General features: G+C 41.6%; 1 protein-coding gene across 2 annotated transcripts in view; it reads right to left on the bottom strand.

Annotated features, from left to right (window-relative positions):
- Nucleotides 1–16,740, bottom strand: part of ARMC3 (armadillo repeat containing 3) — a gene marked incomplete at its 5' end in the record, with an annotated part of 86,839 nt that overhangs the window by 11,051 nt on the left and 59,048 nt on the right. The window contains 6 exons of one of the 2 annotated variants that reach the window (XM_084868341.1): nucleotides 3,983–4,090; nucleotides 4,707–4,805; nucleotides 5,411–5,508; nucleotides 11,304–11,472; nucleotides 12,257–12,393; nucleotides 16,101–16,350. In XM_084868341.1, the coding sequence (XP_084724467.1) occupies nucleotides 3,983–4,090; nucleotides 4,707–4,805; nucleotides 5,411–5,508; nucleotides 11,304–11,472; nucleotides 12,257–12,393; nucleotides 16,101–16,350 (861 nt within the window). The remainder of the gene's footprint in view (nucleotides 1–3,982; nucleotides 4,091–4,706; nucleotides 4,806–5,410; nucleotides 5,509–11,303; nucleotides 11,473–12,256; nucleotides 12,394–16,100; nucleotides 16,351–16,740) is intronic. The other variant, XM_084868340.1, reaches the window with a different exon arrangement.

Raw genomic sequence — 16,740 nt, 5'->3', positions numbered from 1 at the left:
AGGGAGGAAAAGATTGAACATAAACTGTGCACCTATGGATGAGGACAATGGGGGATGGGGAGGGGGCAGAGGGTGGGGTGGAACCTGGTGGAGGGGGGAAGAAATGAGGAACCTTTGTAATAATATGAACAATAAAGATCGATTAAAAAAATAAATAAATAAAATAAAATAAAATCTTTAGGCAAAATTTAATATTTCTCAGAGGTATCATCTTAACCCTTTCTTTTTTTTGTAAAATAGATAAACTGAATATAATCACATATATAGTAAATTAGGAACCAACACTAGGAACCAACACTAGGGAGATCAATTAGAATAGTAGAGAGCATAGCTAAATTTCATTACTTTTTAAAATTACAGGCTAAGTTTTTAAGACTGAAGAGCTCCACCCTGTGATTACACAAAGCCTCCTATAAAACAGAGAGGTGTACTTCTTACAGAGTGTGCTGCCTGCAATAAGCGTCATTCAGCATGTAGAAGATGCTATCCAGCACAGGGGGCTAAGCACATCAGGGAGGGCTGTCTCATTGAGGATTACAAATAGATAATTTACCGGAACTCCTAAATGCTACTTCCCTGTGGCTATAAATAGAAGTATTTCATTTGGACTTCTTTCCCATGAAGGCTGCCAAGTTGTGTTATTAAGGGATTCATTACCTACATGAATTTCATTTCTAAATAAATATGGAAACAAGCACTTGGAAATTACAAAATTAATTCCCATAAAAGTAACCACCAGAAAGAACATCAATTTATGATTAAAGATAGCAGAACTTTTACCTTTCTTGCAGAGACTACCAAAATGACCTCAGAAAGCAGAGATTAACTGCGTGGATCCAAAACAATTAGGATATTATTTATTTTCATAAGAGATGAGTAGGTAGGTAATTAAATAGATAGATTTGTCTGGCCCAAAATTGTATACTGATATTTTCAAAGTTTAAATCTTTTTTATTTTTATATCATCAACTAGTTGAATATATAAACTATAGAACAAGGCTGGAGGAAGAAATAAGTCATGAATCCAACCCACTTGGGGTTTCAATTTAGGTGGGAAGATTTTGGTAGGTGAAAAATAATCATAATACCAAGTAGCATTCAATGAATTCCATTTGAGTGGAAAAAAGAAGAAATTCAAGGAGTTCAGTGTCCATTGGTTGTCCTATTTCCACCCAGTCTATTCCAACAGAATGAGAAGGAAGTATTGTATCAAGTGAAGAAATGGTTTATTCAGATTAGGAGGAGCCTATCTAATCAAGAGGGAATATGCTAATTGACCATCACACCCTCACAAGAAGGCAGTGACCACAGCCACAAGATGGTGGCATCCAGTCCTCTCAGTCCAGTCTCATCCAGCATCAATCCCCCAGTACCCTCAGGCCCACCTAATCCAGCCTCAGTCCCCCAGTCTCTCAGCACTGCCTCATCCAGCCAAAACCCCCCAGTCTCCTCAGCCCCACAAGGGAAGGCAGTTGAGGGCTATTGGGCCAGCAGGAGAGGGCAGTTGGGGGTGATCATACCAGCAGGGGAGCAGTTAGGCATTAATCACACCAGCAGGGGAACGGTTAGGGGGCAATCAGGCTGGCGGGCAGAGTGGTTAGGGGCAATTAGGCAGGCAGGCAGGTAGGAGTGGTTAGGAGCCAGCAGTCCTGGATTGTGAGAGGGATGTCCAACTGCCAGTTTAGGCCCTATTCAAGGATCAGACCAAAGCCAGCAGTCAGCCATCCCCTGAGGGGGTCCTTGGTTGGAGAGGGTGCAGGCTGGGCTGAGGGACACCTCCCCCCATGCATGAATTTCATGCACCAGGCCTCTAGTATATATGTACACTAAGAGAGAAATATGCAAATTGACCATACCTCCGCAATACCCCCTGCCAATCAGAAGTGAGTATGCAAATCAACCCAACAAAGATGGTGGGTTAATTTGCATACACAGGGGGAAAGTGGCTGGATGGGGCAGAATGCCTGCTATGAAGGGGAAGGAGGAGGCGAAGGGAACTATAGGAGCAGTGCGCTGACCAGGAGTGAAGACTTGCAAAGGCTTCTGGGCAGGCCAGAGCAAAGCCAGGAGAAGGAAGGCCTATTTTTGCATGAATCTTCATGCAATGGGCCTCTAGTAAATACATATATATTCATATATACAAGTACACATATGCAGCGGACCTCTAGTATATACACAAAAACTAGAGGCCCAGTTCATGCACTGAAGCAGGGGATCCCTCAGCCTGGCCTGACTCCTCTCACAGTCCTGGAGCTCTCAGGGGCAGGAGGCGACCTGGCAATCAGGGGGAGGCAACGCCTCCATCACATCTCCGCTGCTGCCACTGATGGCAGAACAAGCCTTGACTGGCCCTGGTTACCTGAGCCTTGGGTGGTCCTGGGCGGCTGGGCAGCTGCCATCCAAGGCTTGCCTGTGCCCTGGTGTCGGTTGAGCAGCTGGGGGACTGAAGGGACTGGGGGACTCCGGAGGCAGGCTCACAGAGTGGCTCACCCTGCCTGGGGGCGGGCCTGGCTGTGCTGCATGCCTGCTGCCCCGGCAGGGTTGAGGGGAGTGGGCGTCATCATCTTGTGGCTATGGGTGCTGCCATCTTTGAGGGTATGGAAGTCCCTTAGCATATTTCTCCTTATTGACTGTGAGCACTGCCATCTTTTGTGAGGGTGTGTGGTCAATTAGCATGTTCTGTCTTTATTAGATAGGAGATATACTGTGCATATACATAGTGTGTGTGGTTTATTTTGTTTGTTGTCTGTCTCCTCAATAGGATTTAAGTTCTATGAGGATGAATTTTTTTGTTCATTGCTATGTTCCCTACACTGGAACAATTCCTGGAACCTAGTGTATGGTCAGTTAATTTACTTTTTCTGTTTTACTGATGAGGGAACTCAGGCAAGGATGCCGACTAAGCACTGTGCTAAACAGTGGGGATGAAGACAGAAATTATTCAATCCGAACATGTTCTTATCCTCAAGGAGCTGTTGGTCCAGTAGAGGAGAAGCAGAGAGGCCCCGTGAAGAGGAAGAGGGAAGTGAAGGGCAAAATTGTCAGGGCTGGACCGATAGTGGCAGGTTAGAAGCAGAGATCAGAATAATGAGCAACAGAGACTGACAATGCAAAACAAAGTCAGAAACAGAAAGTAAACAGCTCTGCGATCTGGGGAACCTAAACCTTATGGATCTTAGGGGACAGTCCCAGTTTAGAAAGTAGCTGGTCCAGATTAGAGCTGAATACACTTCAATTCCACAGTGGTTTTGAAGGCTTAAGTTCTCAAAATTAAAGGGCTGTGGATTGTGGCAGGAGGTGCCGGTGGTTTTTGAAGAGTCCAGGAGAGTGCTCACAGAGAAAGAATATATTTCAAAATATGTAAACAAGTAGGAAGTATGTTTAAAGTATGGCAGGCCTGAAAAACACAAAACCACATTCTACGTGTTTCAACCAAAGAAAAAGTTGGTCTTGTTTCCCTAGTCTCCCCATCGGAGCTCCCTGCGGGGTCAGAGACCTCAGTGAGGGGCGGGGTGGGGCGGGCCGGGCGGGTGCACACAGCCGGGAGAGAGAGAGGACGCCCTCCAGCCCATGTGCTGCCACCTGCAGAGACAGCCGCTGGAACAGGACAGAAAAGTGTTTTGTTTTTTCCCCCCAGTTGATTACTACCCTCGGTTGGGCTTTTTAATGACTGACTAGAAACTGCTTCTGTTGTCATTTTTGAATTAAAGTGACTGTAGGACTTACTAATGATCAAAGTGACCTGAGTTCTCACCCAGAGGCAGGAGAAGAAATCCCTCTGGGTAAATTTGAGAGACAGTGAGAGACAAAAGTAAAGTTAATTTTAATTACATTTCATGAGTCCTGTTTAGTACAACATACTGATGCCACAAGAAGAGCTTCCTATTTAAAAGACACCCCTCCCTTTCACCAACTTTCTTTTGGGATAATGAAAACTTGACCTGATAACAATTAGGAGAAGAGTAAGTACCACATTTCTCACCTTGATGCTTTTTCTTTAGTGGCACTTTTGCTAGCAGCAGTATTTCGTCCAGAAGCAGGTTCCGATTTATCTTCTATGGGAGATCCAAATCCAGCACTAAAATAATAACTATTTTTTTCTTGTCATATGTAAAAACCACAACCAATTACAACCATATGAAAAATACATGACATTTGAAGGCATTTAATAATTTATAAGGTGTTTTCACTTCTCTTATATGATTTAATTCCTTTCACAATTACAAAGCGGGCACCAGGCTTTCATTTACAGATGAAGAAACTAAGCTTGCTCACAGACTCTAACTCAGGGGTCCTCAAACTTTTTAAAGTGGGGGCCAGATCACGGTCCCTCAGAGAGCTGGAGGGCCGGACTATATGAACTACTAATTCCTACTGTAACACCTCGGCTGCGCTCACTGCCCAAAAAACCTGGCAGGCCAGATCAGACTCCTCTGCGGGCCGCATGTGGCCCGCTGGCCGTAGTTTGAAGACCCCTGCCTAACTCATGGGCTCAAGACCTCACTGTGGGTTCACAGCAGACAGAGTGTCAAACCAGGTTTCCTGCCTCCTTTTCCAGAGATCTTTTCCACAGCTATTTAAAAAACAACAACTATGACGTTATATTACTCTAAGAAGAATCAAAGAATGGTTGCCAAAATCTAATTTTTTTACTCCCAAATTAAGAGGAGAGTTATTTGGGCATAGATAAAAGATCATTTTCTTACCTGGCCTTTTCTCTACTAGGTCTTCTTAAAGAAGAGGAAGAAGAAATACTTCGCCCATAACCAACTTCTGAGGATTTATCTTCCGTAGATGGAGGTGAACTACAATTTTACATATTTGAAATTATGGATGAATTAAAATAATTTACTCATCAATATTGGCTTTGTCCTACAAAACAGATTTCTTCCCAGGAAATCATATTTGGAGCTGACTCTTAACAGTGACATCAATTTAAAAGCATAGAGGAGAGGTTGAAATAAGACAAGAAATATTATAAAGCTTTCTATGAACTAGAATAAGACATATGTTTATAAAGTGTGTCCCATACAATGTGTTATAGAGATACATGTGACCATTTAAAGAGGGGTGTTGGACACCGGCATACAGTTCCAGATAGTTGCTTGGTTTGCTCCTATCTGGTTATACATTCTTCAATTACTTCATGTCACCAGGAAAGCAAGAGGCCCTGGCTGCTGAAATACATGTGGGGTTGGCTGGTAACACGGAGTCAGAGGGAAAACCATAGTGCTCTTCCTTACTTTACTATGTCAGGCTATGAATTTATGGATCGGTGTTTATTTCCATGGTGCCTGATACACAGGGGAAAGGAAAGATACCATACTGGGGATCTTTACACAGTCACATGAGGATGGACAAGCAAAAGTATGCGTGCTTCCCTGTACCCCTCTTTCCCCCAAAGACTCACACATCAGATTTATTGTTAACCAAGAGTACAGTACGTAGGTCATTTGGTTCTTGTAAGCAGAGATCCTTCAAAGGCCAAAATTTGGTGCCAGGATTTATCTGTGGATAATGTAAAGATTGTAAAGTAATATCAGCATGGGTTATATTTTTTTTTAATATGACTGCTGTTACAATATGTTCTCGACAGTTTAGAGTGTGTGATTTTACACACACACACACACACACACACTCTTAGAAATAGGAACCTGGGGTTGTGGACATCTTGCCTTTGAGCAGGATATATCTCTCCAGTTCCCCACAATCTCTGTTGCTTTCTTCTCAGCTCTTTCACACCATAATGATCAATTTGGCCCCTGAAAGTATCTGAGTTTGAAAATCCATCTATATACATAAGGGAGAACTTATTGTCTGAAAGAGTAACTAGTTACCAAACAGATTATAAAAAAAAAGTTTGTGAGACTATCTGAAAATAGGTTAGACAAAGCTCTACACTTAGCAATTTTATGAGCCTGGTGAAGATTAGACCAGATCACCTTCTGAGGTCATTTCCAACTATATAATAGTTAGATTCCTCTCTCATCAAAGATGCTTTTCATGGTCCTTTTAAAATAAGACAGATCATTTCATTCTTCTGCCAAAGTTTCATAGGTCCTTCAGAGTAAAGGCCAAAACCCTTCTAATGGTTTACAGGACTGACATGACCTGGCCTCTTCATCTGCTCTCCATTCTTCCGCCCCTTAGTTCCCTCAGCTCCAACTGCAATGACTTTGCTATTTCTTAAATATGCCAAGTGTGTTTGCACCCGATGGCTTCCGCACCAGTTTCCTCTGCCTAGAAAGCTCTTCCCCCAGGTATCCCCGTGGCTAAGACCTGCACCTTCAACTTTTTGCTCAGGAATTACCTCTCAGTGAGGCCTCCCTGACCACAATTTTATTTTATTTTTAAAAATATATATTTTATTGATTTTTTACAGAGAGGAAGGGAGAGAGATAGAGAGCTAGAAACGTCAATGAGAGAGTAACATCGACCAGCTGCCTCTTGCACACCCCCTACCGGGGATGTGCCCGCAACCAAGGTACATGCCCTTGACCGGAATCGAACCTGGGACCTTTCAGTCTGCAGACCGACACTCTACCACTGAGCCAAACCGGTTTCGACCCTGACCACAATTTTAAAAATTACAACCATCAACCCCAGACTGCCCCGGCACTACAGAGCCCCCTTATCCTGCCTCTGCTCTACTTACCTCTCCCCAGTAGCTCTTATTTTAATTATGTGATGTAGTTTATGTAGATGTGATCTTTATTGTTTATTGTCTGCCTCTTCCCACTGGTGCCACGGGAGTAGAGATCCTTGACTCTTTTTATTCACTGACATATTCAGAGCCTACAATACTAGAAATTTAACATTTTTTGGATGAATCAGAGAATTCTTCTTTATAAAGGATATTGTCTCCTTAACTTTAAAAAAATATATATTTTATTGATTTTTTACAGAGAGGAAGAGAGAAGGATAGAGACCTAGAAACATCGATGAGAGAGAATCATCGATCAGCTGCCTCTTGCACACCCCCTACTGGGGATGTGCCTGCAACCAAGGTACATGCCCCTGACCGGAATCGAACCCGGGGCCCTTCAGTCCGCAGGTCGATGCTCTATCCACTGAGCCAAACCGGTTTCAGCCTGTCTCCTTAAACCTGTTAACCAAGCGGGACGTATAAATGAGTCAAACTTAAACAATATCGGGTACGGGTAGGACGTATGAATACGTCCTTGAAATATATGTTGCGCCCTGAAACGGGCGGGATGTATATTTCCAAACAACAAAGGTATTAGTCATCCATACATGTCTCCACATGAATTTAAAACACGGAGGGAATCAGTATAATTTCGCTATTGAGAGTGGTGGACGTGTTCTGGGTGAGCAGTGACGGGTACGTACTTACACTTACCTACCTATTTTCATATTATATATTATTTACTTATATTTTTTATATCTCCAACCTTTATATAATAAAAAACATATAAAATTGATCCAATCATCAATTAATTTGTCAGAAAAGTTTAAAAGTTTTTATGTATGTGAATGAGAAATATGCGTAGATGAATCTCTTTTATTATGGAAAGGGAATTTATCTTGGAAACAATATATATCTACAAAAAGAGCTAGAATTGGAATGAAGTTGTTTATTTTGAGTGAAAGCCAATCTGGATACGTACAAAATATAATTTTATACACAGGCAAGGACACAAATTATGGTTCGAACTACCCACAAGAAAAACAATCAACAAGAATTGCTTTGGAGTTAACACATGACTTACTGAATAAAGGGTATAGGATTTACTTAGATAATTTCTATACGTCAATTCATTTGGCTGAACTCTTGTGTCAAAACAATACAGACATTGTTGGAACAATGAGGATAAACAGAGTTGGAATCCCCAGTGAAATAAAAACAAAAAAATTACAGGAAAATGAACATATGTAAGAATCAAAGACAAACTTACGGTTTTAAAATGGAAGGATAAAAAAGATGTATTGATGCTCAGTTCTATTCATAATGACGAAAAGACAGTGATTGAAAAGAGAGGAAGAAGGCAAGAAAAACCGAATGTTGTCCTGGATTATAACAAGAATATGGGTGGCGTAGATTTGGGAGATGGAGTTATGGTGGCCTACACGGCTACCCGTAATAGGGTAAAAAAATTTTATAAAAAATTTTTTTTACGATTAATTGATATGTGCTGCTTCAATGCATATATTATATACAAAAAAGATAAAGGTCATTTGGATTGATTACACTTTTTGATAGAGTGTGTAGAGAAATTGGTAGAAAACAACATAGTGAAAACCCACCCAAAGACATCAACAAGCAGCTCTACATCTAAACCATCACGCTTAGTTGAAAGGCATTTTCCAGAACAAATGAAAAGTGATATAGGAAAAACTAAATCCAGGAAATGCCGAGTTTGCTACAAAAAAAGGTGTTAGGAAAGAATCTACATACTGGTGTCTGGATTGCAAGGTAGCACTATGTGTCAACAATTGTTTTAAAATATATCACACAGAAATTGAGTTTTGAATTTTTACATCTATATTTCAATTTTTTAAACTCAACATTTCTATTTTATTTGTGTGCTTTTGTTTATTGTTCTGTAATTGTTTACTTTTTTATATTTTTTATTGTGTATAGAAATAAAAAAATATATTTTTGTAATCTTTATAATTGTTTATAAAATTTATAATTTTTTAACTCGATGTTTCCATTTTTTTGTAGGTATTCTTTTCTGTTTGTAATTTTGTATTTTCCTTTGTGCTTTATATATAAATAAATGAAAAATATATATTTCATTTATTTTAATTAAGTATAATAAAAAAATAAGAATATAAATTACGTCCACTGGGCGTGACGTACTGACACGTCCTAGTGAAAGAGTATGCGCCCGTTGTACGTTGCGTAATTAAAAAGGGAACTCCCTGGTTCACAGGTTAACTTTTAAAAAAACTCATGAACAAGATCATTTTCTGATCCAAGGCAATGGTTTTCTATTATGTTCATTGTTGATTTTTCTGCTCTTCTCCCTCATTTTTCTTAAAACATCTTTATACTACTATTGTGCCAATTAAAAAAAAAAAAAAAAAAAAAAAAAAGAGTAATCAATGAGATGAGCTTCCTCAGAGCCATGAGGAGCTTCCTCAGAGCCACCGCTCAGCAGTTTGTACGTGCATTGTAGGGGTTTGTTCCATGTTATGGTGGTGATGGTGGCCAGGGGAAGCAGAAGCAAGAGCTAGAGTAAAATTTTAGTATAGCTATTTTTCCTTATTCAAAATACCTCTAATTCTGTTACCATAATAGAGTGTTTCCTGAAAATGTGGCTTAGCAATGGAGTTCTTATTATGGCCCTGTCTCCTCTGCTTCTTTGGACCAATTTGGTCCAAGAGGACTTCTGCTGCCAGCCTTGCCCACCCCAGCTCCTGGTCCCAAACTCACCTGGAACAGAGTTTTCCATTTGTACTTCTGAGTTCTACCATCGCCTCAGGAAACACACACACACACACACACACACACACACACACACACACACATACACACACACACACACACAAACACTCTAGAGGCCTGGTGTAAGAAATGTGTGCACGGGGAATGGGGGGGGGGGTGTACTTCAGGCCAGCATGCACCCTCTCCAATCTGGGACCCCTCAAGGGATGTCCGACTGCCCATTTAGGCCCAATGGGCAGTCCGACATCCCTCTCACAATCCGGGACTGCTGGCTCTCAACTGCTTGCCTGCCTGCCAGCCTGATCACCCCTAACCACCCCTTGCCAGCCTGATTGATGTCTAACTGCTCCCCTGCCAGCCAGATTGCCCCTAACTGCCCTCCCCTGCAGGCCTGGTCACTCCTAACTTCCCTCCCCTGCAGGCCTGGTTCCTTCCCAACTGCCGTTGCCTGCATGCCTGTTCGCCCCCAACTGCCCTCCCTTGCAGGCCTGGTCCCTCCTAACCTCCCTCTCCTGCTGGCCATCTTGTGGTAGCCATCTTGTGTCCACATGGAGGTAGCCATGTCTGACCACATGGGGGCAGCCATCTTGTGTGTTGGACTGATGGTCAATCTGCATATTAATCTCTTATTAGACAGGATATATGAAATGTATATATAATATATATATGTAAATATCTATATATATATATTGATTTCAGAGAGGAAGAGAGAGAAACATCAATGATGAGAAATAGTCATCTGTACACCCCACACTGGGGATTGAGCCTATAACCCAGGTATGTGCCCTGACCAAGAATTGCACTGTAACCTCCTGGTTCATAGGTTGACACTCAACGACAAGGCTACAGAGATGGGCAGGAAGTATATATTTTTATGGTATTTTCTGAGATCTGCCGCCACCAGCTCTCTTGTGCTTTCTATTTCCTTTTCAACAGCCTCTGCCTGATTTCAGGGATTTTTAATAACTTGTAAATTTGTTTGAAGTCTGAGGATCATATATGTTTCTTAGATGGAATCTAAGTTTTGCCTAAAATGGAATCTGTGGATTTTAAAAATATATATATTTTATTGATTTTTTTTACAGAGAGGAAGGGAGAGAGATAGAGAGCTAGAAAGTCGATGAGAGAGAAACATCAACCAGCTGCCTCTTGCACACCCCCTACTGGGGATGTGCCCGCAACCAAGGTACATGCCCTTGACCGGAATCGAACCCCCTTTCAGTCCGCAGACCAACGCTCTACCACTGAGCCAAACCGGTTTCGGTGGAATCTGTGGATTTTAAAATGTTCTTAATTTTTCTTATTGCTTTTACTTTTGGTTTCCAGAAGAAGCAGAAAACACTAGCTTAATGCCCAAAAGCAATGCCAAAAAGTCCTCAAGATTCTAATTTTTAGCTTCCCATTTCTGCCAACAGTAACACTGAATGGCAGTGTAAGTTGTTTTAAAAATCATAATCAGAAATGCAGGTAAGTGAAACATTCTTTTTCTATATTACATTTTAAAATCCAGTACTACAATTGATTAATTTCAATTATTTGAGGATAAAATTAAAAACTTATACTTATGTCCTTATCACTAACATTGAGCCCTGGAAATAACAGAATCACAAACTGAAAATGCTAGTTCTTTCATATCTCCTCTGAAACTTAAACCAACTTGGCAAGCTGATTTAAGTAAAAGTAATCAGATCCTAGTTAAAAGTATATGCAAAGGCAAAATCTTGTAGCCAGACAAAGTTAAGGATGAAGTTCTGATTACCAAGTGACAGTCTGTAAAAATAAAAAAAAAAATGTTAGGTGGTTATGAAATTGCTATGTAATGGCATCATGATTAAGGAAGAAATTCTTATCATACATAAATATTAAAATACAAGTCAGTGCTCTCACTTACCCGGCCATAATCATAGAAGCCGTCACTAATGATGTTAGTTGATGACAAGTAGCCAGTCTGGCTGTATTTCAGAGACAGGTGGTTGTTGAGCAATTTGTTATAAGCTACCTCACTGAATTTATTTTTTCGACTTACTGATAGATTAATTTCTTCAAGGATTTTTAAAGCCCTGTCAATAAAAGCAAAAGGCATTATTTGCTTTATATAAGCCACCCAAGATTAAGTTCTCACTTACCTACCTAGCCAAGATCCTGAATGCAATGGAAAGGTTACAGCCATCCCACCTTTTTAGATAAAGTAATACTGTCATTATGGAGATAAATCAGTCTTTCTGAAAACATGTATACCTTATAGTTACTCATATTCAATAAGTTGAAAAGGACACTTTCAGAAAGAAAAAAAAACATTCTTCATTTAAAGCAAAATTAGTATTTGACTCCAACTTTTGCAACTAAGCAGGCAATATATACAGAGAATAAAAATGTCTGGGAAATAGGGTAATCCTGTCTGTGAGATCTAACAACCCTACTGATATGCTAAAAACCCTATCTGTCACGGGTAAGGAGCTGGGTCTGGGGAGGCTGGCCAAATGTTGGGTTCTGATGGAAAGATTCAGGTCTGGGAAGGAGCAAAATGGAATGGACATCAGGGCTCACCCATTTTATTTTAGAAAGCTGAGGGACAGATAGGGTTGTGTTACAATAGTTGAGGGAAATGAAAAAAGCATTTCTCAAGGTGAAAAAGTGGAAAAGGAAATGTTGGACATGATTTTATAAAGGTGGGGAGGAGGAAAGGACCTTCCTTACACCAGGCAGTCCCTCTCTCGCTGTGACCTGCAGCACCCTGAGTGTTCCCTAGACCCGAGAGGGGCTGTGTAGACTCTGCCTGACCTTCCTTTTGCCTGAAAAGTGTGCTCTTCATCTGAGCCAGAATCTTCAGACACCTCCACTCACCCGAGCCTGCACAGTTCACCGGCCATCAGCTCATCGCTGGCACAGACCATCACGGCCCAGCTGGCATTCCTTCTGACCTCATCGTTCTTGGAGCGCAGGAGCTCTATGAGGGGCTCCAACCCACCCGAATTTCTTAACTAAAAGTGGACACCAACATCGTATGCATTAAAAGTCCAGAATATAAGCATTATGCTTTTCAAAAAAATTAATCTAATTATTAGGTTGTTTAAAGATTGCAACTACCGTTATGTAAAAACATTTTAAGATATTAAATGTATTAAACGTAGGGGGCAAAATCAATCACATACCCTTACAAACAAAACCTCAATTTTCTGTTCAAAGTCAAGAAGAGGCCACAGTAATCAAGGGAGGTCACGGTGATTTTGCACAGCCTGGGGGCTGGGGAAAGAGCCATCTTCTCACTCCCACAAGTGGGATGCCCTGTGGGCTCCTCAATACTGAATGTCCATCTGGCCCCAAGGTAGACCAAGAAGTCCTTGTTTTTAGAAGCGGTTTTGCAAATGTGGTAAGTTAACGACGATGTCCTGTATTATTAGACAGGACCAATGTAATCATAAGGGTCCTTAAAAGTGGGGTACAAGAGTGGCAGGCACAGAGAAAGGAGACAAGTGGAACCAGAAGTGAGAGTGATGGAGGAAGGGGCCGTGGCTAAGGGAATGAGTTTTCCTCTGAAGTCTCCAGAAGGAGCCCAGCTCTGCCAACACTTTGATTTTAGCCTATTTTCAGATTTCTAACCTCCCAAACTGTAAGGCAGTGGGTTTGTATTGCTTTAAAGCCACTAAGTCGTGGTGATCTTTTGTGGCAGGAAAAGGAAACTAATATGGTCCCCAAGGCTGGACAGGAGGAACTGCTGGAGGCAGGAGCCACCGGTGTCTGCGGACACTGTACTGAGCTGGGAGTGTGGCCAAAGCAATACTGAGCAATTCCCTAGAAAGAGACCAGTTTCTGTTGTCCTTACACACTGTCTTCTCTTCATTTCTCCAAAAAGAGAAGAAAATAATAAGATAACTCGACAGAACTATATTACATTATTAAAATAAATTGCTTACATATAAAATTATTCCAACCAGAAAAAGAGATTTGTGGAGGAAGCAGCTATAGGGTCAAGCCTCGGACTGACCTGTATCAGTGCCACAAACAAGTCCTCGCTTGGAGGGCAGAATCCTCTCAGCATAATTAAGCTTCACCTTATAGCCCTCCCTAGTTCCTTCCTAGGTAGCTAATGGGCTGTGAGCGGTGCAGCAAGTGCTGCCAAAACAAGGTGAAACTCGCAAGAACATTGTAAACGTGTTGACCGCTATCCTTGTTTTGCTTTGTGTGCTCTGACCATAAAATAAAGACTGGGTTTGCAGGCCGTGGAACTGTCTCTACACCAGAGAAGCAGTGTCCCACCGAGCCCCAGCTGTATTCTCTAGTCTGTCTTCTTTAATCCTTCACCCTCCCCTCCTCAGGTTCACCAAACCTGCCCATGCTGGGTGCGGCACAGATTTGACAATGCTCATCTCACTGTCTGAAATGCAGTACTCTATATCTGAGCCCAGAAAACAAAAATAACACCCTGCCCGCCTGTATAAGTGGTGCCGAAGGACAAGAGTCCTCGAGGAACAGGATCTACTTTCAGTCATTTCCTTCTCAAACGAAGGGGCTCTGGCAGAGACCACATGGCAGAATATGTGATGTGGGAAGCTTAGAAGAATATCCTGAAGCATCTATGTGTAGCAGGCCAAATTTCTGAACACTTTTACTTCTGAGTATAACACATGATACGTAGTAATCTAAGTCCATGTGTTCTTTTGTCAAAGACATAATTATTTATTCACCCCTCCACTCACTCCTCCAGTCCTCCATATATTCCTTCATTTTATTTAGTCATCTCACAGGTCTGTGTGTGAACGACATGGGCACGAGGAAGAAAGCCTTCAGTTCCCTTCCCTAAAGAAGCTTATTATCATCTTTCATAAGAGGTCCACAGAGGATAAAACGGAGGACCAGGGAGGCCTGCGTAGGGTGTAAGTGGGACCACCTACGTTTGAGGACTGAAGGAAGAACTCATAACAGAAGATGGCTGAGCTGGGGTTTAAAGGAGAAAACTAAAGTTTTATCAGGTTGACAAAAGGGAAGCTAGCTTGCCAAGCAGAGGAAACCAGAAGGTATAAATGAGAGAACAGGGTACACAGAGAATTACAAATAGCACAGAGCTCCACTTAGGAAGAGACTTCCGGCAGGCGCGCCTCACGGAGGGCCCTGGCATATCACTCTACGCAGCTCAACTTTTACCACTGGCAGCTGCACACCACCGGGGACTTGCAATGATGTGAGGAGGCTCATATATTTGGAAGGTCAGCCTGGAGGAAATCTGGGGAGGAGGAGGTGACAGGGCCAGGGAGCCCATTAAAGAGCAAGCTGCAATATTCCAGGAAGTAGATGGTCTACTCTGCAAGGTATGACCACGATACTTCTGTGTATCACTGTATCCCCCGTCCCTAGCATAGTTCCTGGCACATGGTAGATGGCAAGTAAATACTTGGTGACTACCTTACTACTTTTCTGGATGAAAACAGATGAACTGAGTTAATGGGCACAAAGAAGGGAGATAGAACAGAAATGTAAGGGACACATGAGGAAAGACTTGATAGCTGTCTGGGCAGATGGCCCAGTGTGAGAGGATGGGCTCTGACCTTGATCTAGCACTTAGCACGTCGGCTTGGAGCACAGTGTTTATTTAAGCCTCGCTGTTCCATCTGTAAAACAGGAATTACAAACATACCTATTCCAAGTGGGGCTTAAATGAATGTAATGTGCTTGGCACATATTAAGTGCTCAATAAATGACAGCTACTGTCCCTTTCATTGAAGAGAGAGGAACAAAGTGCTAGGCTGTTTGAATGAGTGCTGGGCTGACAAATGAATATGAGAAAAGCAAGAAGTAAATGGAGGCTTGTAGGATTATATGAAATCTTTACAAAGACTTAATAAAGTCAACCACAAGGACCAAACACACTTTTAGGTGATGGACTTGCAGAAAATGCAATACTATGTTTTAAATTTTTGCAATATGAGAAACAAGAGAGTATGTATAACTCATATGTGTAATTTTAAGAATCACAGTGAAAAGCATACCTGTTCATCTACCACCAGCTTAAGAAATGGCACATTTCAATATCCTTGAACCCCTGGGTGCTCCTCTGAATCACATCCACACCCTTAATCCCCCAAGGGGAAACCACTCTTTCGAGCGGGGCGTTGATCATTGATCATTCTCTGTCTTTTCTTTATATCTCTAACTGCTATGTATGTATGTATGTATGTATGTGTGCCTAAACAACTTCTTAGCTTCATTAGCACATTTCTTAGCACATTTCTGAATGGTATATAAACAGAATCATAAGATATATTCTTCACAACTAGCCTTTGCTTAGCATTAAGCTTGTTGAGACTCATCTCTGCTGTTGTCTGTAGCAACAGTTCATTCATTTTTACTGCTGTGAGATCCCATTTTATGAATATGCTATGATTTATTCACCCACTCTCTTAACAGTGGGACAACTGGTTTGTTTCCAGTTATTTAGATGTGATAAACAATGTTTCTTGTAGCTTAGAGGCAAGGGATTGTCTTAGGGATATAGACTTAGAAACAGAACTGCCGGGTCTACAAGGCCTGCACACATTCTTTGTTAGATAATCCCCATTTGTTTTCCAAAGCGTTGCATCAATTTTGAAAAACTTAAATAATGGATCAGTTCAAACATTTGAAAATGTTTCACATTAATCCACCCATAAGTAATGACCAGAAAAATGAGAGCAAATGTTATGAAAACACTCACCTCTGCCCGGGCCTCAACATCACACGCAGTCGCAGCGACGGTGAGAGCGGCTTTGCTCTGCACGACGATGTTGGCGGAATGCAGCGGGCCGATGAGGGCGTGCATGACGTCGCGGCTCTGGATGTTCACGCGCAGAGCCTCCTGCGTTGCCATGTTGGTCAGCACGGTGGCGGCGTTGGCCACGGCTCCATCTCGTTTACTGGACAGGGTGTTCACTAATGGATCAATGCCATCAGCTGCAGCAGCAGCGCTGGATAAACGAAGGCGAAATGAGTGTCATTCATCCAAGTTCAAGAATTTATTTTTGGAGTGTGTACAACCGAGCTTATAAAACAGATGAGTACCTAAACGCAGTTTTAGAAAGAAGTTAATTTACAATGCAATGAGTCCAGAATTGAGGCTCTAGTCACTTCAATGAAGTCTGGGGAAATGTCAGATATGAATGAATTTAAATAATTCTTTTCCTATATCTACAGCATTGGTTATAGAAAAATGTATGACTACTTCTTAGAAAATCTGCTGCTGTTCATTTTTTAAAAAAATCAGTGATACATATAAGATCAGACAATTCTATTCAAATAAAGTCTCTTGAAATATTCCCAACCAGCAAAAAAATAAAGCTTTAGATATGATGAATCAG

This window comes from Pipistrellus hanaki (genome assembly GCF_964339955.1).
Source record: "Pipistrellus hanaki genome assembly, chromosome: 1".
Classification (NCBI taxonomy): Eukaryota; Metazoa; Chordata; class Mammalia; order Chiroptera; family Vespertilionidae; genus Pipistrellus; species Pipistrellus hanaki.
The sequence above is the reverse complement of the archived record's forward strand: the minus strand, read 5'-3'. Positions and strand labels throughout refer to the sequence as shown.